The sequence below is a fragment of the Oryctolagus cuniculus genome, chromosome 9, assembly GCF_964237555.1.
Source record: "Oryctolagus cuniculus chromosome 9, mOryCun1.1, whole genome shotgun sequence".
NCBI lineage: Eukaryota > Metazoa > Chordata > Mammalia > Lagomorpha > Leporidae > Oryctolagus > Oryctolagus cuniculus.
Window position 1 is genome coordinate 84,073,817 of NC_091440.1, and position 27,442 is coordinate 84,101,258.

The 27,442-nt window shown below is 47.8% G+C and overlaps 1 protein-coding gene across 4 annotated transcripts in view; it reads left to right on the forward strand.

Moving 5' to 3' along the window:
- The window catches only part of HMGB1 (high mobility group box 1), a 157,998-nt gene extending 134,910 nt beyond the window's left edge, over nt 1–23,088 (forward strand). The window contains exons 1-6 of one of the 4 annotated variants that reach the window (XM_070048313.1): nt 17,108–17,248; nt 18,946–19,023; nt 19,379–19,542; nt 19,696–19,841; nt 20,224–20,398; nt 21,403–23,088. In XM_070048313.1, coding sequence (XP_069904414.1) covers nt 19,393–19,542; nt 19,696–19,841; nt 20,224–20,398; nt 21,403–21,579 — 648 coding nt within the window. In that variant the 5' untranslated portion in view covers nt 17,108–17,248; nt 18,946–19,023; nt 19,379–19,392 and the 3' untranslated portion in view covers nt 21,580–23,088. Of the gene's footprint in view, nt 1–17,062; nt 17,249–18,945; nt 19,024–19,378; nt 19,543–19,695; nt 19,842–20,223; nt 20,399–21,402 lie in introns of those variants that run through there. The other 3 variants (XM_008273516.4, XM_051831724.2, NM_001171281.1) reach the window with 3 other exon arrangements.
- Nucleotides 23,089–27,442: the final 4,354 nt, after the last annotated feature.

Below are 27,442 nucleotides of genomic sequence, written 5' to 3' on the forward strand. Positions count from 1 at the left end.
TCCTATGTTCAAGAAGGGGATTTGGCCTCGGTCTTATATACACTGGAATCGCGCTCCAACGTCATGCTCTGTACCACATGAATGCTTAGGTCGCGTGCTTTGCACATTCCCACGGTTTGGAGAGGCCTTTGGGCTACTTCTCCTCTTGGCTGTTTGTCTCACAGAATTGAACATTGCACCACATATCTGTCTCCACTTCTGTGGCCTTGTTTACATGCTCAAAACAAATAAATGCACCCAAAGTGGATGATAAACCCTTAGACTCGTCCGGGTCCCTAGGAGAGACTAGCAGCTGGTGGGAGATAGAGGGAGAGGAACCTGCTAAAGATCCCACTTCAGGGTGAGGACAGGTAGCCGTCTGCTTCCCTGTGATTTTCAGGAGGAGGTTTTACAATGCTTGGGGCTGGACAGAGAAGCAGGGCGTTGACCACGAATGGCCTCAGCAGTTTGAATATCCTCTTGCGGGCAACAGGGAGTCCTGGAGAGTTTTTAAAGTCGGAGGATCTCTCGCCCATAATGTGATAGTGACTTTAGGAAGGTCACCTGGTGATTGCTAAGGCTGAGGCTGAGGGACGTCGGATAGAAACTGCTAGACTAAGCAGGAGGTGATGACATCAGAAATGGAGGGCCGTAGTGGAGACTAGAGACGTATGTTACAGAGGGTGAGTCCCCAGAACTGTGGGCAGACAGGGAGAGGGAGGGACCCATGCAGGACCCGGGTTCTGGGTCAGGCACCTGAGCTGGAAGTCCCCGGGAGGAGGCTCGAATGGGAGCATGAGGGTGACCACGACAGCCCAACTCCTGCTGCCTTAGAGCCACGCCCGTGTCTCTAAATCCCGGAGGGCTCCGAGGGACAAGGGACCACTCTCAGAGCGGAGCGGGTGTTCTGGGCTCATGTGACTCTCGCTCACCTTTGGGTATGGAGCGCGGCTGGGGTGCTACTACTCAGCCCTGCTCTGACCTATCATCTTTCCATTAGGACAATTTCCCCTCAATCATTGGCAAAGAACATCATTTTGAAAATTCACCACAATGACCCTGGAGGGAAGCACAATTTTCGTTCCAGCTGTTCTTTTGCTCCCTTTCAAGCTTATCTTTTTGTTACTGCTGTTTCCTGTGCCAAAGCCAGGAATAGTTAGGAGATGCACCTGCAAGGCGCTGGGGTAGAGGACCTGGGCTTGGGGGCAGCTGGACTGGAATTTGGATCCCTCGCTGGGTTAGCTTAGGTGGCCTAAAGTTCCTCATCTGTAAAACAAGGCAAAGAACACCCGCTCCAAAGACTTGCTGTGCAGCTTGTAATAAGCGAAAGCATTTGTGAGGCCCAGCAGATGGTAAATGCCCAATAAATATTAATGTCTGTCTCTCCCCGCGGTACGGACACTTACAGCACCAACGCGCTCCTGCTAATGAAGGAAACTCCTTGCTACCCTTACCTTTACCATCTTGCCTCTTGCAGTCAGCCTTTTGGTTTTCTGTTTTTATTTCCAAACAATGGAGAAAAGAGAGGAAGGGGAACAAGTCAGAATTTAACTTAGGAACTTTTCTAGGTAAGTAAAAGCGAAAGTTGGCCTGAAAGAGCGCCTTTTGAAATCCATGCATGCTTTTGCCATAATACATTTTCTGCAAACGTTTTGAAGATTCCCTCCTATACATGGACTTAAAACACTTTTGCACCAAAATGTGGGTGGGCATTGTGACCCAGTGGGTTAAGATGCCACTTGGGATGTGCCTGGGTTTGAGTGCCACCTCCACTCTGATCCAGCTTCCTGCTAATGTGCACTCGGCAGGCAGCAGGTGGTGGCTTCAGTACTTGAGTTCTTGTCACCCAGGTGGGAGACCCAGCCTGGCTTAAGCCTGGCCCAGCTCTGGCTCTTGTGAGCATTTGGAAGGATCTCCCTCTTCCTCTTCCTCTCCCTCTCCTGCTCTGCTTTTCAAATAAAAGCAAATAAACATTTTTTGAAATTGTACCAAAATAAGCTTATCTTTTCCCTGTATTCCCAGTAGCAGGACTGGCGTAGCGCGTCAGTCCCCTGAGTAAGACAGCAGCATCCTTCCTCCCAAGGGAGCATCAGCCTTGAGTGACGGAGGTCGGAACAGGGGCATGCTGGGAGTAGGGGTTTCTTCTTTGCCGAGAGACGGCAGATGCTTTTTGTCCCGTGGACTGACATGACTCTACCAGTCCAGGCCTTGAACTTAGAGTTCTCAGCTGTGTTGGGATTGGCACCTTGCTTTCGAAAAATGCCAGTCCTCTGCCTTGGGCCCTCTCCAGATCCTTCAGCAATGGGAACGAAGCATGGAAATTCTTTCTTATTACTCTTTCCAGATACACATAGCATCGAGCCCTTGCACTGAGGGCTTGCGGGCTCCCTCCGGCCATCTTCCTTGGGTGTTGGACAGACTCAGGAACATTTTTTTAGTGGAACACTTTCTGGCCCTGGCTGCTACTTCGGCAGCCTTTCCCCCTTTCCCTCCTTGGCATTCTTCTCTGCTGTTGTTCTAGCCGCTCCTCTGCTAAGCTCATTTGTGTTCTTTTGCTCCATCTGAAAATCCCAGAGGAAAAAAAAATAGAAAGTGCAGTTCTGGCCACTGGAGAATGTATAGCTTCATAAAAATGTTCTTGGAATGTTCTCACTGTCGTTAATTAACGTACGCCTGGTTCTTGGAGACAACTTGTTACCATAGAATCCTTAGGTCAAGACATACCTGGGAGAAGTTAATCTTTATTTCCTAGGGTAAAGAGGAGAGAGAGAGACAGAGAGAGAGAGGGAGACAGGGTTCAATACTCTAATATTACACCTCTTTTAAAAGATATAGGCAGAGACCCAGGGAAAACAGTTTCACAAAAATCCATTCTTCTTCTTGGGATGAGTTTATTGATTTCTTTAGTTACTATTTTCTCCTGAACTGTTGAATAAGTGCCTTTTGATGCCTGGACTTGAGAGAAGAAAAAGTTTTCCCCAAAGCCACTTGGCACGCATAATAACCCGAGGAAGAAGGTGCCTTAGGCACGTGCTGATTGTGGAGCAGGAGCCATTATTGAGACAGGAGGGAGGGGAGGAGCAAAGGGGGGCGAGGGGGCAGGTGGGAAGTGACCACACAGAGAACCACAGCCATGGATGAGGCAGCCAGGATGAATGAAGCCTTCAGGTCGGCCTGGCTCTTCCTTGGTTCTACCAGCCCTACCCAGGGGATCCACGTCACCCACACGGTTCCCCTGAATTCTGGGGTAGCTTCATGCAAATCTAAACTGGTTTCATCCGTAAGTAAAATCTAGCCCGAATGTCTTGAATTCGGTAAGCACATATTTTTATGTAAAAGTGAATGTCCTGTACAAGAGAACAGTGCATCTTGAAGGAGTTCATGAACTTTCGTGATGCCTGGCAGAACACAGGAAAGCATGTGTTTCTTTTTGAAAGACAGAGAAAGAGGTCTTCCATCCGCCGGTTCACTCCCCAATTGGCCGCAACGGCCAGAGCTGCGCCAATTTGAAGCCAGGAGCTTCTTCCAGGTCTCCCACGTGGGTGCAGGGGCCCAAGGACTTGGGCCATCTTCTACTGCTTTCCCAGGCCACAGCAGAGAGCTGGATCAGAACAGGAGCAGCCAGAACTCTAACCGGCATCCATATGGTATGCCGGCGCCTCAGGCCAGGGCTTTAACCCACTGTGCCACAGCGCCAGCCTCGTAAAAAAAGTGTATGTTTCAACCTCAAAGGCACCTTTGCGGCTGGCATTGTGGCATAGTGGATAAAGCTAGCACCCATGACGCCAGCATCCCATATGGGTGCCAGTTCAAAAGGCCCAGCTGCTCCACTTCTGATCCAGCTCCTTGTTAATGGCCTGGGAAAAGCTTGGGTCCCTTCCACCCACATGAGACCCAGAAGAGGCTTCTGGCTTCAGCCTGACCCAGCCCTGGCTATTGTGGCCATCTGAGGGAGTGAACCAACAGATGGAATATCTGTTTCCGTCCCATCCACTGTCTCTGTAACTCTGACTTTCAAATAAGTAAATCTTTAAAAAAAAAAAAAAAAAGATTTGTTGTTACACAAATGCCCCCATTTAGGAAATGTGTGTTTTGTTTTGACTTTAAAGATGCTTATTAAGATATATGGATTAAAATATAACTTTTTGAAGGTAAGTATTGTGAGATATAGGGTTAAGCCACTGCTTGGGACAATCACATCCTGTATTAAAGAGCTTGGGATCAAGGACCTGAGACAGCTTCCTGCTACTGCACCCGGGAAGCAGCAGAAGATGGCCCAGGTCCTTGGGCCCCTGCACCCGCGTGGGAGACCCAGAGGAGGCTCCTGGCTCCTGGCTTCGGATCAGCTCAGCTCTGGCCATCGCGGCCATTTGGGGAGTGAACCAGTGGATGGAAGACCGTTCTCTCTCTCTCTCTCTTTTTCTGCCTCTGCCTCTCTGTAACTCTGCCTTTCAAATAAATAAATCTTAAAAAAAAAAAAAAGAAATTCAGTTAAAACAACAGCTGATGAGAACCCTCAGATAGGTACCAGTTGGTTCTGACCAACAAAAATGATCATCTGTTTTGCTGCATATCCCTGTGTCCAGCGTGCTAGGACGTGATTTAATCTATAAAAGGAAGGCAGCTCTAGACATAGTTTATTAGAATGGAATATCTGGTCTGTGCTGTTGCACAGTAGGTGAATCTGCTGCTTGTGATGCCTCCCTCCCATGTCAGAGCACTGGTTGAAGCCCTGGCAGCTCCACTTCCCATTGGGCTCCCCGCTAAAGCACCTGGGAAGCACCTGAAGCCAGGAGCCTGGGACTCCATACAGGTCTCCCATGGGGTTAGCAGGGGCCTAAGCTCTTAGGGCCATCACATTAGCAGGAAAGTGGACTGGAAGCCGCGGCGCCGGGGCCTCTGTCCCAGGCACTGTGATGCAGGCATCCCAGACTGGGGCTTCGTCCGCTGCTCCACGATGCTGGCCCCACATTCTTGCCTCAGTGATCAGCTCCACGTAGAGGGGTTGTATGCGGCCAGGATCAGCTGGGAAAGCAGCAGAAGATGGACCAAGTGCTTGGGCCCCTCCAACCCATGTGGGAGATCCAGGCTCCTGGCTTTGGCCATTCCAGCCATTTAGGGAGTGAACCAGTGGATGGAAGACCTCTCTCTACCTCTTCCTCTCTGTCAGTCTGCCTTTATAATTTTTTAAATAAATAAATGCATACAATTGACCACAAACAATATGACAGGTGTGGCACAGAAATCTAACATCCCCTTTACATTCAGTGAACATTTGTTGAGTCCCTGGGACAGGCAGAGAATGCTGGAGAAGCAGAGACGAGAAAGCTCACATACTATGCAAGACATTTATATAGGTTATAAAAGCACAGAATTAGGTATTGTTGTTATATTTATAACACTATAAAAGTCATTAGATAAGTGCAAGCAAAAGTCACCAGGAATTCAGGACTAAAAGAAAGCTCAGCGAGTTGAGACGTGGACAAGATTGGGAGGCTTTGGGAGAACGGGTTGAATTTTAGTAGCAAAGGTAGGGGGAGGACACTGCCGGGCAGAGAAACAGCACAGCCAGGAGCTCCAGGAAAGTCCAAGGTCCAGTCTGGCGATTAGAAGGGCAATGGGAGGGAAAGCCAGGGAGAAATTTTGCCGCACGAGGGAGGATCTTGGAAGCCTGGTGAAGCTGTGGTAGTTAAATGGATTTTTTATGCATTAGGAAAATCATGATACCAGTTTTTAGAAATAATCTAAAATAAACACCTGACAGCTGTTAATCATTTACAGTGTTCCAAGTGATGTACATATAAGCTCAGTTCTTTGTGTATATGAGGCCATTTAAACTCAGAGCCTACCCCTGTTGTTTTTAAAGATTTATTTGTTTATTAAAAGGATAATTACAGAGAGAAGAGGAACAGACAGAGCTCTTCCAACCGCTGCTTCACTCCCCAAATGACTGCAAAAGATAGAGCTGGACCAGGCCAAAGCCAGGAGCCTGAACTCCATTCAGGTCTCCCACATCAATGGCTGGGACCCAAGTACCTGGGCCATTTTCCACTGCTTTCCCAGGTGCATTAGCAGGGAGCTGGATTGGAAGTGGAGCAGCCAGGACTTGAAGTGGTGCTCATACAAGAATGCAGCGTTGCAGGCACTGGCTCAACCTGGATACCACACAACGCTGGCCCGTACACACCCCCACCCTCACCCCTTGAAAGGGGATTAGCATCTGCTTTCCAGGAGCAGCTGAGGCTCAGAGAGCTTAATTTACTTTGCCCAAGGTAACACAGCTAGGAAGCACCAGAATCAAGCTTTTCACCAGATCTGCTTCCAGAGCCTCCATTCTTACCCACATATTAATAAGTACCAGAAGTAGCACTGGGACAGTAGAAACGGAAGAGTAAAAATAAAACAAAATGATTCAAAAAGTGTTGTGATGGGGCCGGCACTGTGGCGCAGTAGGTTAATTCTTCGCCTGTAGCACCAGCATCCCATATGTGTGCCAGTTCTAGTTCTGGCTGTTCCACTTCCGATCCAGCTCTCTGCTATGGCCTGGGAAAGCAGTGGAAGATGGCCCAGGTCCTTGGGCCCCTGCACCCGTGTAGGAGACCCAGAAGAAGTTCCTGGCTCCTGGCTTCGGATGGGCTCAAATCCAGCTGTTGCAGCCAGATGGGGAGTAAACCAGCGAATGGGAGACCTTTCTCCCTGTGTCACCCAGGTCACACCCCCCGTCTGTAACACTCTCCTGTCTGTAACTCTACCTCTCAAGTAAATAAATAAAATTCTTTTTAAAAAAAAAGTGGGTGACATAGATGTTACAGGATTTGATGAGAGAGGGAAGAGAAAGGTGGAAGGATCCAAAACAACTCATAATTTGAACTGGTGTGGGAAAATAGGCTAGGACAGACAGCAAGAAAGAGTGGTATCCAGGGCAAATTTGGAATCTGCACACACCAGTGAGAGCAGGGCCTGGGCATCTGGAGGCCAGCCTGGAGCCTGGGCTGAAATGGAGACTTGGATCATTCACACCGTGATCCCGGCAGCATACAACCCCTCTACGTGGAGCTGATCACTGAGGCAAGGATGTGGGGCCAGCATCGTGGAGCAGCGGACGAAGCCCCAGTCTGGGATGCCTGCATCACAGTGCCTGGGACAGAGGCCCCAGTGCCGTGGCTTCCAGTCCACTTTCCTGCTAACGCATTCTGCTAATGTGCGGCTGTAAGTGCTTAGGCCCCTGCTAACCCCATGGGAGACCTATATGGAGTTCCAGGCTCCTGGCTTCAGCCTGGCTCAAGTCACATCCCCTATACCCCCACCTGCCACCACCCACTATTGTGGGCATTTGAGGAGTGAACTAGCAGATGGAAGATATCTTTTCCTTTCTCTCTCTCTCTCTTTCTCTTTCTCCTCTCTCTCTCTCTCTCTCTCTCTCTCTCTGCCTTTCAACTAGATGAAAATAAACATTTTTAAATAATTAAATAAAATATCTGGACTAGGGACCAGTTATGTGGAAAGCAGCACTAGCCATTAAAGAACCACAGTAGTGATGGGAGGTAGAAAGAGTCTCTTAGGCGCACATTGGTACCTGTCTTTCTAAGTTGCCTGGTCATGATACAGACACCTGTACCTTAGAGCTATGATAAATATGCATATTCATCCTCGTGGGGATATTTCTTTATAGGGAGGAGGACAGAGTAACAAAGTACGAATTTTTATTTATTTATTTATTAAGATTTATTTGTTTATTAGAGAGGCAGAGAGAGAGAAAGACTATCTTCCATCTGCTGGTTCATTCCCCAGATGGCCGCAACGGACTGAGCCAGGCCAATCTGAAGCCAGGAGCCTGGAGTTTCTTCTGGGTCTCCCACCCGGGTGCAGGGGCCCAAGGACTTGGGCCATCTTCTACTGCTTTCCCAGGCCATAGCAGAGAGCTGGATCGGAAGTGGAGCAGCCAGGATTCGAACCAGCGCCCATATGGGATGCCAGCACTGCAGACGATGGTTTTACCCACTGTGCCACAGCGCCAGCCCCAAAGTAGGAATTTTTTTAAGAACTCCAAATCTTAGGGTCTTCTATGAACAACATTCTTCCCTTAAAAATTGGGGTTTTTTTTTGTTCCTAATTACAGAATACAGCATATTGACAGTAAACAGCTTGGGAATTAATGAAAAATATAAGCAGAAAATAATGATTACCTTCCACCAAAAATAAATCCTATTGACGGTTTTTTATATATCTTTCGGTCTTTTTTAATTCACACATACACTTTATTTTCAATCCAGAGATCCTTCTGAAAAGAGTTTTTCTTATAATAGTATGTGTAGTTTCTCATGGTATTAAATTTAGTATTTGTAACCATTTGGTAGTGGCATATATTAATCCATCCTAAAGAGGGACTGAGGGGCTGGCACTGTGGCACAGCAGGTTAAAGTCCTGGTCTGCAGTGCCTGCATCCTATATGGGTGCCGGTTCAAGTCCTGGCTGCTCCACTTCTGATCCAGCTCTCCGCTATGGCCTGGGAGAACAGTAGAAGATGGCCCAAATCTTTGGGCTCCTGCACCCACTTAGGAGACCTGGAAGAAGCTTCTGGCTCCCTGGCATTGGATTGGCATAGCTCCAGCCATTACAGCCATTTGAGGAGTGAGCCAGTGGATGCAGGCCCTCTCTCTCTTTCTCTCTCACTAACTCTGCCTTTCAAATAAATAAATAAATCTTAAAGAGAGAGAGAGAGAGACAGAGGGAGTGAAATTCATTGATCCAAGCCTCTCTGGTTGGACAAGGTCGTTTCCATGTTAAAAGTAAGGCTGCAATCATATTCTTATGCATCCCTTCCTGCTTATTTTACTTGTTTCTCGTTATCTTCTTCATCTTTCCTAGGAGCACAATCACTGGGCAGATGCTGTGAATGTTTTCAAGGCACAGTCTCGTTTTGGAACACGACTGTCAATTTGCTGGTAGTATTTATGTTTGAATAGACGAAATTGTGCTGTCCCCTTCCTGCTTCCTTATTTCCATTCTTGGAAGTCAAAAGGTGACTTCAGAGCAGGTACCAACAGCTACCTTTCAGAAAAAAAAAAGCATGCAGGTTTGGTGTTGTCATTGCCTTCACGAACAACAGAGATGGGTGCCGGTTTACCTCTTACTTGCCCCCATGAACTGCCTTGAGCTTCTGTTTCTTTGTTTGTTATTTGAAAGGCAGGGAAAAGACAAGGAGAGGTCTTCCATCTGCTGGTTCACTCCCCAGATGGCCACAATAGCCAGGGTTGGGCTGAAGCCAGGAGCGCTAAACTCAATCTGGGTCTCCCCATATGAGAGGCAGGGGCCCAGGGTGTGTGTGAAGAGGAAGCCGGGGTTGGACCCAGGGTCAGGACTTGAAAACAGGCACTCTGCTATGGGATGCAGGCATCCCAAATGGCATGCATTTGTTTTTTTAAAACAAAGGGCCTGGTACCTTGGATGGTGGGGCTGCCATACCATTGGGTCCAGCTCCTCATTGGCAGAGGACTCCTGCGCTGCTGGCCGCTGGCTGGTTAGGTGGAAAGTTCTCCTAGAATTTCTCCTCTAGGCTGCCAGGACTTGCCGGCATCATTTCAGCGGCTCCTGGAGGGCTCTGGCCTGGACCACTCCTTCTCCTTGTGGGCCTCCTCAGGCTGGGAAGCCACTCCCCTTTCCCGTCTTCAGAGCCTTTCTCTGGGCTTGGGACAGGCCCTCGGTGTTGACGCCGGGTGCCTTGGGTGTGCAGGGGAGTGCGGCTGCAGGCCCTGGGTGCTGAGCTTCTGTCCTGGCCTCTGTCCCATGCAATGGGCCTCAGCACCTGCACTTGTAAATCAAGGCTGATGTTACCCTGGACGGGAGGTGGGGCTGCTTTAACAGCGCTGTAATCCAGTGTGGTGCCAGATTCAGGGCCGACTGATGCCTGGGGAAGTGAATTTAAAATATTGAGAAAATCAGCATCACACTCCATCACTTTCAGGATAGATGTTGTTTCATGATTTTTTTTTTTTTTTCAAATTGTGTATCTGCAAACAGAACGTGTCCTATTCAAAAACCTTGAACGTCAAGGCCGAAAGCCATGCATTTTAAGCTTGTGTCAGGATTGCCATTGTGGTAGGAGGTATATTCAGGTGGGGAAATGTGGTAGCTTCCTTACTTTATTAGCTCAGCTAATTATTGCACAGTCTTGTGGCTTAGTGGAGAAAACGTTACTTGGGAGTCAGAACTGGGTCAGCACTGTCGCGCTCTCCGTAGCTGTGTGACCTTGGACGACTTAATGGATCTCTCTGAGCCTCCTTAACATTTTCTGGAAGAGATAAGCATCCCGGCCTCATAGGATTGCCGCGAGGATTAAAAGAAGCATTCTTTGTGTGGTGCATGGCATACGGGATAGGCCTGGGAGATAGGCTCCTTGTTTTGGTCTTTTGTGTGGGCCACAAGGCCGCCTGTGCAGCACAGCCAGGCTCTCTCTGGTACCCCCGTGACGTCGATAAACAGGGTTGTAGTTCTCCTCCAAGGCACCCTTTTCATTCAGAGTTTCGCTTCTTAGAAAAGGAATTTGTGATCAAGATGATTTCACAGCAACAGCTCATAACCCAACGCGGGGGCTGGAAATGCAAATGTCTACAGGGTCCAAACAGGTGCCAGTGCGGGGTCTCTGAGAAGTCAAGTACACCACTTAGGGTACGGTGGGGACTGTGGCGAACCGGGAAAACACAGCGCCTTGAGGGAGGCAGCCACCATTCACTTCAGCTCCCCCCACTGGATCCGGCCTTATCAGAATTTCTCATTTCTCAACCGAAGCCAAATATTTGGATTTTTTTTCAATGTGAAAATGTCCAACCCTTTTTGACACTTCCTTGGCCAAATGAAGCATCCCCGGATCAGATGAGGCTGAAAGGATGCCTGTTTGCACTGGGCCAGCCCCGCGCAGCTCAGCTCTCTGATGGTCACCGCAGGCTCCTGAGAAAAACCTCCCAAGGTATCCCGAGCAGGCGCGCTTTTAAAATTACTATTTTGCAGCAAAAATACACGTTAAGCACCGAATACAGAGCTCCAATAATAAGGGAAATTTCCACTTACTGAAGAGAAGGGCCATCGTTTTCACAAGGCGTTAAACACCAGGACCGCAGGAAGGAACGGGGCAAAATTGGCAAGTAGGTGGCGTTCCATTTCCCCTGCTTTGTCTGGTTGTTTAACCAAAACCGTTCATCAGACATTTATTCCTTTTCTGAAAAATGGCTTCATCGAGATGTAGTTCACACACCACACCATTTACCCATTTCAAAATGTACAGTTCCACGGTCTTTGGCGTGTTCAGAAGGTTGGGCAGCGATTACTATAATGTAATTTTAGAACATTTTCATCTCCCTGTAAGAAACCCCATACCCATTAGCAGGCACTCCCCATCCCTCCAAACCCTACAACTGCCAGTCCACTTTGCGTCTTTATACAATAATTTCCTTTTCTGGACATCTCATAAAGGACATTGACATTGACAGTGGTCTTGGGGTGTCAGGCCTCCCACTTCACCTGTTCCATCCATGCTGTAGTAGGTACTGTACTGCCCTCCTCTCACTTGTCAAAGAACATTTAATTGTAGGGATAGGCCACATTTTATTTATGCACTTGTCAGTTGATATAATGGCATCTTAACTGCTAATTAATTAATTTTATTTATTTAATTCGAAATGCAGAAAGAGAGAGAGAGAGAGAGAGATATCTTCTACCCATTAGTTCAGTCCCCAAATGCCTGCAACAGCCAGGGCCAGGCCAGGCCAAGCCAACACCGGAATCCAGGAACTCCATCCAGGTCGCCCACGTGGGTGGCAGAGACCCAGCAACTTGAGCCATCTCCTGCTGCCTCCCAGAGTGAGGCCCAGCCGGAAGCTGGAATTGGAAGCAGAACCAGGACTGGAACCCAGATCCTCTGGTGTGGAATGGGGGCATCCCCAGTGCTGTCCTACCCTCAGCCAAATGTCCACCCCCTACACATCTGCTTTATTTTTGCGGTTTTCTTCTTCTCCACGTACGGTGTACACACTCACAAGAACAGGTCTTCCCTTTGTTGGGCACAGCACTTCCTCACTAGCCAGCAGACAGCAGAATATTTAAATTCTCGAGAAAGGCTTGGTACAGGTGATAGCTCTGGGGCCGTTTTCTCAGCCATCCGTGCTGCTCACAACAGAAGCTGCTGTTCTCCCCGCTCCACGCCACACTGGGGTGGAAGACCCAGGCCGGTGGTGGGGAGCCCTTGACTGGCTTCGGGGAAGGCGGCCCTGGTGGCTGGAGCACCACCTCTCTCCCTCCGCCTCTGCTCTTTGTGCCTGTTCCTTTCGTCTCCTTTCAAGTTTGATATGATAGTCCTGCCCCCTCGTCAGTGCTGGGGAGAGGGAGCAATGGCCTGAGCCGGCTCGGCTCGCAGGGGTCCCCGCAGGGTGACCCGGGTACAGAGCGGGTATGCGCTTGCGGTGCCCACCGCCAGTCTAAAATTCACACACCTCCCTCTCTTCTTACCCTGCATTCCTCGCTCCTTGATTTTCACCACCCCGAAAAGCACAGAACATAGTTCTCGGTGCTTGTGCTCCTCGGTGTGGCTGGCGGCATCAGACATTCGGGTTTACTGTTTCTTACTCCTTTTCAGAACCTGGCCCTGTCTGTGAAGCAGACCAGAGAATTCACTCAGCATGGCTTTAGGACTTGTTGCATTGGGAAGGAATCAATATCCTTCAGCCAGTGAGAGCTCAGAGCCCCCTGGCTGTGTTTGGTACATTTTTTTTTTTTTTTTTTTACATTAGAGTTCAGTTTCAAAAGCCTGTTGGAAGCAGACATTCTTGCAACTTTCTGTGATAAATTCTTATTTGGCTTGCCAGAGTTCGCTGTAGCCAACAAGGAACAACCTTGACCTCCCTGGGAACTGGTCCCTGCTAAGACTGGAGCCTCTTCTCACTCCCCTAACTCTGCAGCCCCCTTTAGAAGTTAGATGAATGAGGTACAGTTGGCATCTATCCTCAATCTTAGCAGCTTACATTAAATAAATTTGTAATGAAGGGACTTCAAAAAGTTCATGGAAATGCATATTATGAAAAAAATCAATTTCAAAAATTTTTGCACCAAAATAAACATCTTTTAATTCCATTTTTCACAAACTTTTTTCCCCAATTTTTTTTTATTTATTTGAGAGGTAGATGGATCTCTCACACTGGTTTTTTGACCCAAGTGTTCACAGTGGCCAGGGGTTGGGTCAGAATGCATCTGGAAGCCAGATACGAAATCCAGGTCTCCTATACAGGTAGCAGGGACTCGGGTTCCAGAGCCATCACCCACTGCCTCCCAAGGACCACACTGACAAGAAGCTGGAATTAGGAGCTGGAGCCAGGAATTGAACCCAGGCACTCTGATTTGGAACATGAATATCTTAACCACCACTAGGCCTATTGCCCACCCCTGCCATGTACTTTTTGAAGTTCGCTTTGATTTTCTTTTCCTGCTTCCTAATTTATAGACTCAAAAAAGTAGACCCAAAGATGGAAAAGGAAGATTAAAACAATGGTTTGCCACAAAATCGCTTTCAGTTAATGAATTTGTTTATTCAACAGACTTTATTTGAGGCCTTGCTATATGCCAGGCTCTGTGCTAGGTCCCTGGGATACAAAGAGAAGCTAGGGTCCCCACAGTGCAGTAGGCCAAGCAGACATGTAACTGGGTAATTACAATGGTAAGTATAGTAATTAATGTGCAAGATATTGTAGCCTTGCGCTTCACCTGCCCCAGAGGGGATCAAAGGCAGGCATGAACCGTATTAACGAAGCTCTGTAATTCAGTCAGCGAAATTGGGTACTGGAGAGGTTATTTGGGCTTTTTCAATTAGATAACTTTGTAATTTGGGGGAAAACACCCAATAACGTTGAAATAAAATATATCTCAATTTCTGGTTAATCATGTGGAAGGAAATGTTCTAATATCATGAGTTAATGAGTGTCCTGACTGGAAGATTAGGGCTAGAAGTTGTAGGGTCTATTTCAAAATGCATTTCCTTTTTGTGTCCTTCCTTGCCTATACCAGAGAAAAACAAGTATAACAAATGAAATGCCTGCATTAGAGGTTTTAACTCTTCTTTCTCAAATGGCTTCTGTTATATTTGGGATAGATAAAGGTCCCCTCACCAGACTAGAGGGACAATAGGACTGTTTGAGGTGAGGATGGGGGTGGCAGAGTACCCAAAAGAAGACTTAAAAAACCCTCAAGGTTAACTACTTTTGAGGTATTCTAGATTGCAGGAGTCAAAGGGTCTGTATAACATAATTACGCTTTTTTTGAAAAATTCAATTTTATAAGACTCTTGTGGGTGCCTCTAATTTATAAATGAGAAAACTGAAGCATAAAGAGGTTTAAAACCTTTCCCAAAATCATACAATTAGTTACTACTAGCAGAGCTGGGATTTGAACCTGTGTCTGTTCGGTTTTAGTGCCTCTGACTCACCATCCATCCTGCCAAAACAGGAACCGTGTGTGGGCCCACTGCTCACCTCTTGTCCTGTGGCCTTGCATTGACCCTGGTAGGAAGGAGCAAACTGGCATATACCACTGGCAGTGTGTAGACCAGCACAAATATGGTAAATATTGATGATGTCATATTCAAGTAATAGGCAAATTGCAATATGGATGCATTGAAAGTATCTTTTTTTAAAGATTTTTATTTATTTATTCGAAAGTCAGAGAGTTACACAGAGATGAGAGGCAGAGAGAGTCTTCCATCCGATGGTTCACTCCCCAATTGACTGCAACAGCCAGAGCTGTGCTGATCCGAAGCCAGGAGCCAGGAGCTTCCTCCGGGTCTCCCACACGGGTGCAGGGGTCCAAGGACTTGGGCCATCTTCCACTGCTCTCCCAGGCCACAGCAGAGAGCTGGATGGGAAGAGGAGCAGCTGGGACTAGAATCTGCGGCCATATGGGATGCTGGCGCTTCAGGCCAGGGCGTTAACCTGCAAGTATCTTAATCATTCTAATCAATAGCTTATGATAGAAGGTATTAAAAAGATCAGATGGGATTGAAATAAATATCAAGATTTAACTTAAGGGGGCGGCACTGTGTCACAATGGGTTAACACCCTGGCCTGAAGCACTGGCATCCCATGTGGGCGCTGATTCTAGTCTCGGCTGCTCCACTTCCCATTCAGCTCTCTGCTGTGGCCTGGGAAAACAGTGGAAGATGGCCCCCCTGCACTGGTATGGGAGACCTGGAGGAAGCTCCTGGCTCCTGGCTTTGGATCAGGGCAGCTCCGGCCGTTGCGGCCAGTTGGGGAGTGAGCCATCGGATGGAAGACATCTCTCTCTCTCTCTCTCTCTCTCGCTCTCTTTCTCTCTGCCTCTCTCTCTGTGTAACTCTGACTTTCAAATAAATAAATAAAAATCTAAAAAAAATTTTAACTTAAGAATAAAATTTGACTAGCAGGGAGAGGTAAGTATACTTGAAAATAACACAAAAGTTAACTTTAGATGTTGAGTTTTTAAACACTGGGTGTGCATTATATCAATTTATAAAGTCTTTAATATTATAGTCTTTTTCATGTGCATATATGGTACATTGTCCATTCATGAAAACTACAATCCCTGAGACCAAGAGTGTATTTTTAAAAAAATGAACATCAAAACTATGGGGCAGCAAAGGTGATCCATGCCTATTTTCAAATAGCTTCCTAAACAAATAACATTTGGTTATGGATGTTCAGAAATGATATAAAAAGCAAATTAACACAAGGTCAGTGACTTAACTTCAGGCTGTTAGTTTTGGGGGACTTGGTTTTTGGATTTAGAAGTGAAGGAAATACAATCAAGAGAGTAGAAAAAAAAAGGGGAAGTCTGTTTAACCGAACAGGGGTGCGGTCCGCCCGGGCTAAAAGGCAGAGCTAGGAGCAGTTTCCTAAGGGCCGCTGGGAGCCGGCGGTCCTCGGAGCTGGCCAGCACAGCTCGCACATTTGCCCTGCAGGCTAAGCGTGTCGTGGAGAGCAGCCAGCCTGGCGAGCTGGAGAGGCCACAGCCCGTGGATTTGGGCATAGGCACCCTCCTCCGCCTGCATCTAATCCTTCGGGTAACAATATACCCACAACCCCTGTAATCCTAGAGCAGTTACGGGGATGCACTAAGTGGTGCGATGGGACGAAAAGATAGCATCACAAGGATTCGTTTGATTATAACAGTAATCCACACCGGGTCAAATAAAACAGCCAAACAGTTAAAAAAATGTGGTCTCTAATGAATTTGCTAATTCTAGCAGGCCCTCACAACACATTTCCTGCTATACTACCCCCTATCAAAACGAAGTGGCTGTGCTTTAATTACAGGGCATTAATTATTTGATTTCCAGGAAGTTTAAACAGTGCTTTGTATTTAAATAAAAAGTTCGAGACATGCCGTGAAACTCGAGCAAACCAAGAAAAGGGGTGAAACCGAATGCCTGCTCGGTGAGCGAAGGTTCCAGCCGCTCGGCGAGCCTGGCGGGACGGCTTCGGAGCCCGGGAGAGGGGCATTTTAAAACCCACTGGCAGCACGGGATCGCTTTCTTGCAGAAGCCTGGCCTTTCCCGGGACCTGAGGTGATCTGCAACCCTAGGCGGGTGCAGGGGCTCCAGACGCTGCTGCCCGCGCCCCTCGGCGCGGGCGGAGACCCCCGTCTCGGGGGGAAGGGTCTCGAGCGTCGCCCCCACTCCTGAAGCGCCATCCAAAGCCTGGGGCCTCTTATCTCAACGGCTTTGGGCGTGAGTGTGGGGTAGGAAGGGGGGGGGAGGCCTGTGGGTGTCTCTTTTGCCTGAGGAGTTGGAGACACTTGTGGAAAAGTCAGGCCCTTTTCGCTCCGGCGGCCGCTCCGGTGTGGGGCTGGCTTGGGTTAGACACATGCACACATACACCATAGAGCTCTGCTTTGCCGTAGCAGCTGCTGCCTCTGCCTCTGCCTCTCCCGCCTCAGCCTCTTTGCCCGGCATACACACACATTCAGATTTGCGCGCTGTTTCAATCCTTGATGACGTGTCCCCGGAGACAGCCAATAGCAAACGGGCTCTGGTCAGGACAATGGGAGGTATCGGACCAATGAGCGGGCCCCGTGAGTTGGCGGTAGCCAATAGGAGGCGCGCTGGCTGGAGAGTAATGTTACAGAGCGGAGAGAGTGAGGAGGCTGCGTCTGGCTCCCGCTCTCACAGCCATTGCAGTACATTGAGCTCCATAGAGACAGCGCCGGGGCAAGTGAGAGCCGGACGGGCACTGGGCGACTCTGTGCCTCGCTGAGGGTGAGTCTGGGGCAGCGCCGCGGCGGGGAGAGCGCCTCCGGCAGCTCCCCTGCCCGCGCGGCGGCCGGATCCCCGCGGCCGGGAGCCGGCGGGTCAGGATCCACACAAAGGCAAATGAGGGGGGACCGTGGGGGGAACTGCGCACGGAGCGAGCCTCTGCCGGGGCGCCGGGGACGCTGCCCCGCGCCGGAGCCCCGGCCCTCAGGCTGCCTGAGGCGCCGGGAGCCCTGCGCCCCACGACTTTCCACCCCCGGTGGCGTCCGCGCTGACTGGCGCAAAAAAAAAATTTTTTTTTTTAATTAAAATTGTTAGCGTGTGTCGGCCCCCCGGGCCGAGCGTTCGGGCGGGCGGCGTGCGCGGAGCGCGGCCGGGGCGGCGGGGCCGGCGGCGCGGCGCGGTGGCGGCGGCGGCGGGCAGCGGCGGCGCTTCCCGGGCTGCATTGGCCGCCGCGGCCGCCGCAGCGAGCCCGGACGCCGGCGGGGAGCGCGGCCGGGCCGGGCCGCTGGGCGGGCGGGCGGGGCGCGCCGCTGCGGGCGAGGGCGGCGCGGGTGGGCCGGGGGCGGCGGTGCGGGCCCCGGCCTCGGCCCGGGCGCGGCGGCGGCGGCGGCGGCGGCGGGGGGGAGCGGCGCCGCTGCGCTCGCTGGAACATGGCTGACTCGGGCCCGGCGCTGCTGGCTGGAGAGAAAACAAGGCGGGCGGGCGGGCGGGCGGGGGAGCTGGGCGCAGCAGTTCCGAGGCAACTTTTTTTTTCCTCCCTCTTTTCACAGCCCCGCGTCCTCCGTGCGGGGGCGGCGGGGCGCGCGGGCCGCGCGGAGGGAGCCGGGGAGCGGCGGGCGGGTGGGCCCGCGCGCGGCGGCCCCCACCCGGCGGGGGGAGGGGAGCGGTGGGGGGAGGGCCCGGCCGCGCGCCCCCCGCCCCTCCCCCCGGCCTGTAATGGCCGAGTGTGTGCGCCAGAGCGCGGCGCGCACCCCGCCCGCCGCCGCCCGCACTCGCACCACACACTCGCGCTCTCTCTCTCTCACACACACACACACACACATACACACACAAAGGGAAGGAGCCATATTCGCGCTCGCCCTCGCGGCGGCGGCGGCGCAGGCGGGGAAGACGCGCAGCGGCCATTCCGTGCGCCGGCCCCGGCGGCCGCGGGCGGAGCCAGCCCCCATTTCGAGCGGGGCTTCTCTCTCTCTCTCCCTGCGCGCCGCGCCTGACAAAATGGGGGCGGCGGCGCGAGCGAGCCTGCGGGGCCTTCCGGGCGCACGTGGCGGCCTCGGGCCTGCGAGCCGAGCCCGCGCTGCCGCCGGCCCTCGCCTCGGCGCGCGGCCGCCGCCGCCCGCCGGAGTTGCGGGCCCCCGCGCGGGAGTCCCCCCAACTCGCAGGGGCCCGAGCAACGCGCCCCCGTCGGGGCGGGAGCGGGGGAGGGGGCCCGCGAGCCCCGCGCAGGAGTGGCTTTTGTCCCTCATCCTTGTTTACTCGGAGAAACTTCAGACCGGACGTGTTTAGTCAGGGCAGAAACACATCTCGGGGCCAAAGCGATAGGAAGCGGAGCCGCCGCCGCCGCCCCAGCCCGGGCGCTCGCGCAGGAGCCCCGCGGCTCCTCCCTGCTCCCGGCGAAGTTTGCTGCAAAGAGGATTTTTTTTTTTTTTTTAAGCAATTGGGAAAACTTTAGATGCAGGGCGATTTTTTTTTTTTTTTAGGCCTCCTCACTTGGAAGGGTTTACTCACACTCAGGCTCGCTTGTTCCTTTGCTTAGGGCAGATCCACACATGGGCAGCGTGAGTTTTCTGACCTTTGGGTTTGTTGGTTAAAAAGGGTGTTGGGAATTTGCAGACCTGTTTGGATGACTGGGCTGAGGGACTCAGAACAGACCCAGGCAGCTGAATCACGAATACTGTGTGTGTGTGTGTGTGTGTGTGTGTGTGTATGCCCTTGTATCTGGACTTAGATCGCTCCCCGAAGGATCGGGTGTTTTTTCGTTTTTTGTTTTTTAACTTGGCGTAGCCCCTTCTAGGAATTGGCTACCATTGCTGTAACTGGTACCTTGATTTTCGTGCAGACCCTAAGCACTTTAAGCTCTTAAATGTCACCATTTCATTGCTAACGTGCAAACACTTTTTTTTTCTCCACAAGAAAAATAACTAAACATGGGCAAAGGAGATCCTAAGAAGCCGAGAGGCAAAATGTCATCATATGCATTCTTTGTGCAAACTTGCCGGGAGGAGCATAAGAAGAAGCACCCAGATGCTTCCGTCAACTTCTCAGAGTTTTCTAAGAAGTGCTCAGAGAGGTGGAAGGTAAGAGGCCTTTAAAGCACACCAACAAGATCATAAAACAGTTAATGATTTCCAAATTAGGATGGGGGGGGCTAGCTGGCTATTTTCATAATGTGCGTCCATAAACAGTAAAACTTCTTTATCAACTTTAGCTTACAAATAATTCTTTTGTAGACCATGTCTGCTAAAGAGAAGGGAAAATTTGAAGACATGGCAAAGGCGGACAAGGCTCGTTATGAAAGAGAAATGAAAACCTATATCCCTCCTAAAGGGGAGACAAAAAAGAAGTTCAAGGATCCCAATGCGCCCAAGAGGCCTCCGTAAGTATTTTGCCTCTTTTTAAGTTTTGAAGATGTGTCTTATGGTCAAATTTGGTAGTTAACTAAAACAGTTGGATGGGGGTGTGAAGCAGAGTGCGTAGAATTAGACACTCGCATCCTTTGCTGAGCGCATCCCCTAATAGGATTTTGTCCTATTATTTAATGAAAAATAATACTTTGCAGATGTTCTGGAGTTCTAACTAGGCTAAATTAAGAAACTACGCTGTTCTGGGTAGCTGAGGGTTAGTTAGCATATGCTAATATTTGCACCTTCTTAAATGCATAGTAGAAGTAGGCAGCGGTTTGTCTAGTGCTGCAGTCCCCATTTGATAGCATTTGTGTGTGATCTGTTCTCCTTAACATCTTCACATTGCTCTTTCAGTTCGGCCTTTTTCTTGTTCTGTTCTGAGTATCGCCCCAAAATCAAAGGAGAGCATCCTGGCCTGTCCATTGGTGATGTTGCAAAGAAACTGGGAGAGATGTGGAATAACACTGCTGCAGATGACAAGCAGCCCTACGAGAAGAAGGCTGCCAAGCTGAAGGAAAAGTACGAGAAGGTAAGAAGTGTGTGGGTTTGCTGGTGCGGTGTCGGACGTGCCACGTGTTGGATGATCATGCTGGACTCCTCATCCTGATTTCCTGTTTCCTTATGGATTTCCAAGAGTTCGAGCTATAATAGTGTTTAGTGTAACTATTAAGAAGTGCTTCTCCGTATTTCAAATATGGAGAATCAAAACTGTAGGCATAGGTAAAGGCTGTATATTTAAGTTGGTCTTGATAGTCCACATTGTCTCCAAATTTATGAATGTGGAGATTTTGGTGATTACTTTGCAAGAGCAATTACTGTTCTAAAATGATCAGATAGAACAAAAAACTAAGCTGGACAAAGTTAATACCAGTTCTGGGTTTCATGGACATGCCCTGAAACATGTGTTCCTTTAGATAACACAACAAAAGCTTGTATGGTTAAATTTCAAGTTTGTTGATCTGTGTAGCTTAAAAAAAAGCTATATCTCCTATACTTTAAATTGAAATACTAAGTACTTGAAGTTAAATTTTAGCTTTTGTAGTTATTTATTCTTAAAAAATATGTATTTCTAAATGTTTCTTAATCCAGTTGCATGCTTACTGAAAAGTTGCCCCCTTTTTTTGAAGTTAGCATTTTCTGCTGTGAGTTGGGGTCTGGCAGTATAAACCTGTAGAATGCATTTTTGCATTCAGAAGGTGGCAGTGTCTACCCTTTAATCAAAGTCTCTGCGATCTGGTTGTAATAAACTAGAGTTGGGATGCGGTACATGATTACACCTCAGTGAGGCACAGCTCTGCAAATATTAGACCATTTCATAAGTCACAGGTTGTTGATTGTAATTAGCTCAGTACTTGATGTGCATGTTTTGCAGTTTTTATTTGTGAAGTTGAAGTGGGTATAGATACGTGGTATTTCCGGGTAACTGAGTTGTTAGTTTTTCTCAGTTCTGCCATGTTGTTTCTGTTTTTCTCCCTTTTACTTAACTCTTCTCTCTTCCCCATCTCCTTTTTTCTCCTGCCTTTATTTTGGAAGGATATTGCTGCATACCGAGCTAAAGGAAAACCTGATGCAGCGAAAAAGGGAGTCGTCAAGGCTGAAAAGAGCAAGAAAAAGAAGGAAGAGGAGGAGGATGAAGAAGACGAAGAGGATGAGGAGGAAGAGGAAGACGAGGAAGATGAAGATGAAGAAGAAGATGATGATGATGAATAAGTTGGTTCTAGCGCAGTTTTTTTTTCTTGTCTATAAAGCATTTAACCCCCCTGTACACAACTCACTCCTTTTAAAGAAAAAAAATTGAAATGTAAGGCTGTGTAAGATTTGTTTTTAAACTGTACAGTGTCTTTTTTTGTATAGTTAACACACTACCGAATGTGTCTTTAGATAGCCCTGTCCTGGTGGTATTTTCAATAGCCACTAACCTTGCCTGGTACAGTATGGGGGTTGTAAATTGGCATGGAAATTTAAAGCAGGTTCTTGTTGGTGCACAGCACAAATTAGTTATATATGGGGACGGTAGTTTTTTCATCTTCAGTTGTCTCTGATGCAGCTTATACGAAATAATTGTTGTTCTGTTAACTGAATACCACTCTGTAATTGCAAAAAAAAAAAAAGTTGCAGCTGTTTTGTTGACATTCTGAATGCTTCTAAGTAAATACAATTTTTTTTATTAGTATTGTTGTCCTTTTCATAGGTCTGAAATTTTTCTTCTTAAGGGGAAGCTAGTCTTTTGCCAATTTTGGATCACATTAATTATTACAGTGTTTTCTCTTTTCATGTAGTTAGATAAAAAGCTTTTGTCTACACACCCTGCATATCATGATGGGGTAATAGAAGTTGAATTGAGATCGCTGTCATCGGTAACTGAAACGACAAAATCTTGATCAGCTGATAACAGATTTCACATAACCCACTTACATTTACGAGTGAAGAGTAACCAGTCTGTTCATAGCATGGGATTATTAGAATCAAACATTTTGAAAGTCTGTCCTTGAAGGACTAGTAGAAAAGTATGTTCTAATCTTTACCTGAGGATTCTATATTTAACTCCCATTACCATGTAATGGCAGTTATATTTTGCAGTTCCCACATTAAAGAAGACCTGAGAATGTATCCCCAAAAGCGTGAGCTTAAAATACAAGACTGCCATAGGAAGTAGTTTTTGTTGTCCATTAGTCCTGGTGAAGGCTACGAAAGTGCTGGCTGTCCATGTCTCTCCCATTTATCTAAATATGGACTGCTCAGGAAATATGAGACTCCATTAAAAGTAGCTTTAATTAACTGGGCCAGCTTTTTGAAATGATGAAGCCACATTCAAAGGAGGGTATATTTTCCTATATTGTGGCTTGCCCCTTTATTAAATCAAGTGGCCACTTGAGAAGGAAGACACTTAAAACTTAGTGTCTCGTGTGAGTTATCCAATTTATTTGATTTTTCTTTACAAAATCCAAGCTCATTCATTACAGTCATGTTTATCTACTTAGCAGTTTAGGGAACAATTTGGCAATTTTGTGGTTTTTGAGATTATCGTTCTCTTAAAGTGCCAGTGTTTTAAAATAGCGTTCTTGTAATTTTACACGCTTTTGTGATGGAGTGCTGTTTTGTTATATAATTTTGACTTGGATTCTTTCCATTTGCATTTGTTGATGTAATTTCAGGAGGAACACTGAACACCTGAGTCCTGGATGATACTAATAAACTAATAATTGCAGAGGTTTTAAATATTAGTTAAATGGCTTTCACTTAAGAATTTTAAGATTTTCTTATAGATTCTGTTTCCAATAATATGGCTTAGCAGCACCCTTTAAATATGAGGGCTGACAAAGGATTCCCGTTAGAAATAGTCACTTTATGCTTTTAAATAGGTTATTGGGCTGATAAAAACAGGTTTTAGCAAACATTCCAAGTACTCAGAATGCTGTATTTAAATGGGAGAAAACCAATTTTACTTTCAGAACTGTTAAACAAGATTTTTTAAAAGCAAGGCACATGAAAGAAGCAGTGCTAATGATGATAAATCAAAGCCTGTATCAGGTTTCAAGCTGAACAAGGACCTCAAGAGAAATGCAGCAGTTGTGTCAAATTTTATCAAACTGAGTCAAAGGGAACAATTATTTAATGTGATTTTGACAGAAGTTTCTATATAGAACCGCCATTGTCAGCTTCTCATGTGGTGCTAGGAAGCAATCCATTTGAAAATGAAGTCGCCTTTTCTTAAAACTTGGTGGGTGTGTGCCATTTTTAAGAAACTGACCGTGGGAACAGTATTTGGGATTACTTAACTTGCTTAAGGTCTTGACAGAAAAGTTGACAAACTCCCTTAGTATCTGAAAACTAACTGCTGTTTAGTATCCTATTAAACTTGGATATCCAAAGCTCAGGTGTATGAAGGGCAATTAGGTAAGGGATAAAAACTAGCTATAATGAGATGATTTAACAAAAGTATATAAAAAGCCAGGAGCAAGTGGATCACAAAGGGGTTAAAGATATAACCAAGTCAGTGGACGGCAACAACCATAGAGAGGCTGATGACTGGTTAGGTACTTGTGATCTTCCAGGGAAGTGTTGGTGTTTTCTTAGAATGACATCTTAAAAAGGAAGTCATGTGTCCTGTGCCCCACAGGAGTAAGAAATGATAAATTCAGGGAAAGTACATGAGTGACACAGTGCCAGTTTAACAGACTCTTCCCTGTGCTCAGATGTTATAGTGGGATCTATGTTGAAAACTGCATGGGAGAGACAAAATACTGAATGAAAGATGTGGCCACTGTCTTGTTACATAAGCTGGCAGAGCTCAAATCTAGATCTGTTTGGTTCAACATGCACTCTGAAAAGAGCTGAAGTAGGTATTTCTGGTGTGAGTGTATGGAAGACGCAAATCTGAACATCACATTAGCCTAAGTCAAATTAACGGTTATGTGTGAGCCATTGGCTGGTATACAGGCTGCATTATTAAGGGATTGTGGAAGTAGTTACTTTTCATGTTTGTGCTTTAAATCACTTCCTAGTGACCCTTGAAATACCGCAAAATGATAACAGCCACAAAAAGGTTTGACTGGCTATCCAACAAAAGCTGCAAGGTGATTCATTTTCTTAGCCTCCTCTAACAGCAGGGCTGTGCTACCATTGGCCATGACTGGGAAATTCCCTGGGCCTGAGCCAAATTGCTCCCTGGAGTTGGGAGGCAAACTTGCCCTGTTCTAGAAATGCTGTTGTTTCATGATATGCTAGGGCACAGAAATACACACCACACAATGGCAGAAACATGACTTAGCCACGCTGCAGAAGAGGCACGGCCCATCATGCAGTGGGCTTCAGTCTTGAACAGATGATACTGAGAGGAAACGCAGTCACATCTACTTTGCAGGATGTCCCTTGGTCTGGCCCTTCTGAATAACAGTGTCTTAAGTGTCCACTGAAAAGGAAGAAGTGGTGCTATAGGCCTAGACACAAGTGAGCGCCAGGAATAGTGGGCAAGTTTGTGGGGGCTCTGCAATCCCCCGCTCAAGCGGTTAGAGGTCTTGCAGATGTTTCTGGTGTATGGATTTTTCTCTTTAGTAGCATAATTCAGACATAAATCCCATCCTCTAGTTTGACCCTTCTTAATATGTTTGATGATTCCCTCACTGATGGACATTGAGGTTGTTTGTGATTTCTGACTACTGCAGTGAACATCTGTGTGCCTTTCTCTCAGGCATGTGTAGGGCTTAGGGTAGAAAGCTTAGAATTGTGGAGTCAAAAGACACTTGCATTTTAATTTTTTTTGCACTTTACATTTTGGCTGATATTGATAAGCCGTTCCTCCTCCCAACCCCAAAGGCTGCACTTAAACTGTAAAACAACAATTTTGTAAATGAGTCAAGATTTTTACTGGTGGATTTTAGGCTCTCTGAAACAACTATCCATTTTTCAAAGATGAGAAATTAAAAATACTGAAATACTGTCATTTGTCCAGAACCCACCCAAATACAGAGTCAAAAAGCAAGGCCCTTGGGTAGCTATTGATTATTTAAACTGCTGACCTAGTTCTCTTGAAAGTACTGCAATAACGAAGTATCTAAGTAACTCACGGGTGAAGACAAGGCGCTTCCTGCCCGAGTCGCTGTCCTCCATCCGACATGGAAGCTGGCAGCTGTCTCTTCCACCCAGGGAGGGCCTTCTCCCCCAGAGATTGTGTCAGCCTTACAGAAGCTGCAGCCAATACTTCTGGAAGCAAGTTTGGCTACAAGGTTAACCCAAAGCAAGAAATTAAGAGATTGCGTGGTCCAGATTCTCATTATTAGGAGACAGTTTGGAAAGGGATTTACCTTAAATGGAATGAAGTTCACTGCTTCACTTCCATGGTGGAGGTGATAATTTAGGATAAAGGACATACTCCAAATGCACTTAGAAACGCAATTGTGTTTGTCTGCCCAAAGAATTAAGTATTGGACCTTAGAGGTACATGGAACTCCTAATTAGTCTTTACCATATTTTTGTTTTTGGGTTTCCGTTAGAGATCATCTTAACAAAGTGTTCTGAACCCAACCAGGTAAGAGAATAAGAAGTCCTAAAACACGTGAGTGTCTGGTGTGAGAGAGGAATGCTGACGGTGGACGAGATGTTCAGATAGCGCCAGGAAGGTGGAAGAGTGAGAACTCGGAGGCTGCTCAGAGCTGTGCTGTCCGCTCCCCCGCCCGCCACACCCTCATGTGAACTTCAGGGAAGCCAGGCCTTGCTCTGCCCTCTAGAATCAACCTGGCTGGGGCTTGGGCATTTCTCGAGGCACACTCAGGCTCAAAAGCTGGGAGGCTGACCAGAGTCATTACACAAAGAGGGGCAAGAGTTGGTCACCGCCTTGGGAGCCGTCCACAGAATGAAACACAGCACCCGCGTGGGGTCGTGGCCTGGAAGAGACAAAGCATCTTTAGGACAGTCCCACCTGTGCGTTAGCTCACAGAAGCGGGTACAGATGCAGAGGCTTGAGCAGCAGGCTCGCAGCAGGTGCAAAACACGGCACGGGCTCTTCCCTCTTCCCATCGAGGGCAGTCAGGAAGGGGCTGGAAGGCCTCCCCTGACCCTCACTGCACGGCCTGGATCTCCTGCCACAGGAGAATTGTCCATATGCGATTCCTCTCTGGCCTTCTCCTCTGCTTCATCTGGACTTGGAACATTTTGAAACCAAACCAAATAGAAACACTGCCAGTCATCCAGAAAGGTACAAGGGACGGCTGCTGGTCATCAGGTGCGTCCACAGAACTGCAGCATGAGCTTCCAGAAATGGAGGAGGGTGCCAGGATACCACACACCGTGGTACTTTCTGGAAAATGAGTTGTCCTCATCATGAACAAATTTAAATTCATTAAAAGAAAATAAGCAAGAAGGCAAAAATACAATTCTGCCTCAGACTATGAGCATAATGTGTCCTGGATTATACACACACACACACACACACACACACACAAATATATATATAAAAGATGCATTATATAAAAATTATTTGAATACACAACTAAACCATTTCAAAGGGAACAATTAGTACATTCACAATGTTCTGCAACTACCATTTTTTAAAAAGGATTATTTATTTATTTAAAGGCACAGTTACAGAGAGGGAGAGAGATCTCCATCTGCTGGTTCACTCCCCAAATGGCCAAAATGATAACGCCTGGGCCAGGCTGAAGTCAGGAGCCAGGAGCTTCTTCCAGGTCTCCCATGTAGGTGCAGGGGCCCAAGGACTTGGGCCATCTTCTACTGCTTTCCCAGGCCGTAGCAGAGAGCTGGATCAGAAGTGGAGCAGCCAGGACTTCAACAGGTGCCCATATGGGATGCCAGCATCATAGGCAGTGGCTTAACCTGCTACGCCATAACACTGGCTCCACCTGCGACTTCTAGCTAGTTCTAAAACATTGTCATCACTGCAAAAGGAAACCCTGTACTTGTAGTTTCTCCCTCACTCACAGCCCTTGGCAACCACCAGTCTGCGCTGCTTGTGTGGACTGTAATTCCAGATATGTCGTATACATGCAATCAGGCCATACATGACCTTTGCTTCTGACTTCTCTTGGCTTAGTAGTTTTACAGTTCATCCACAGTT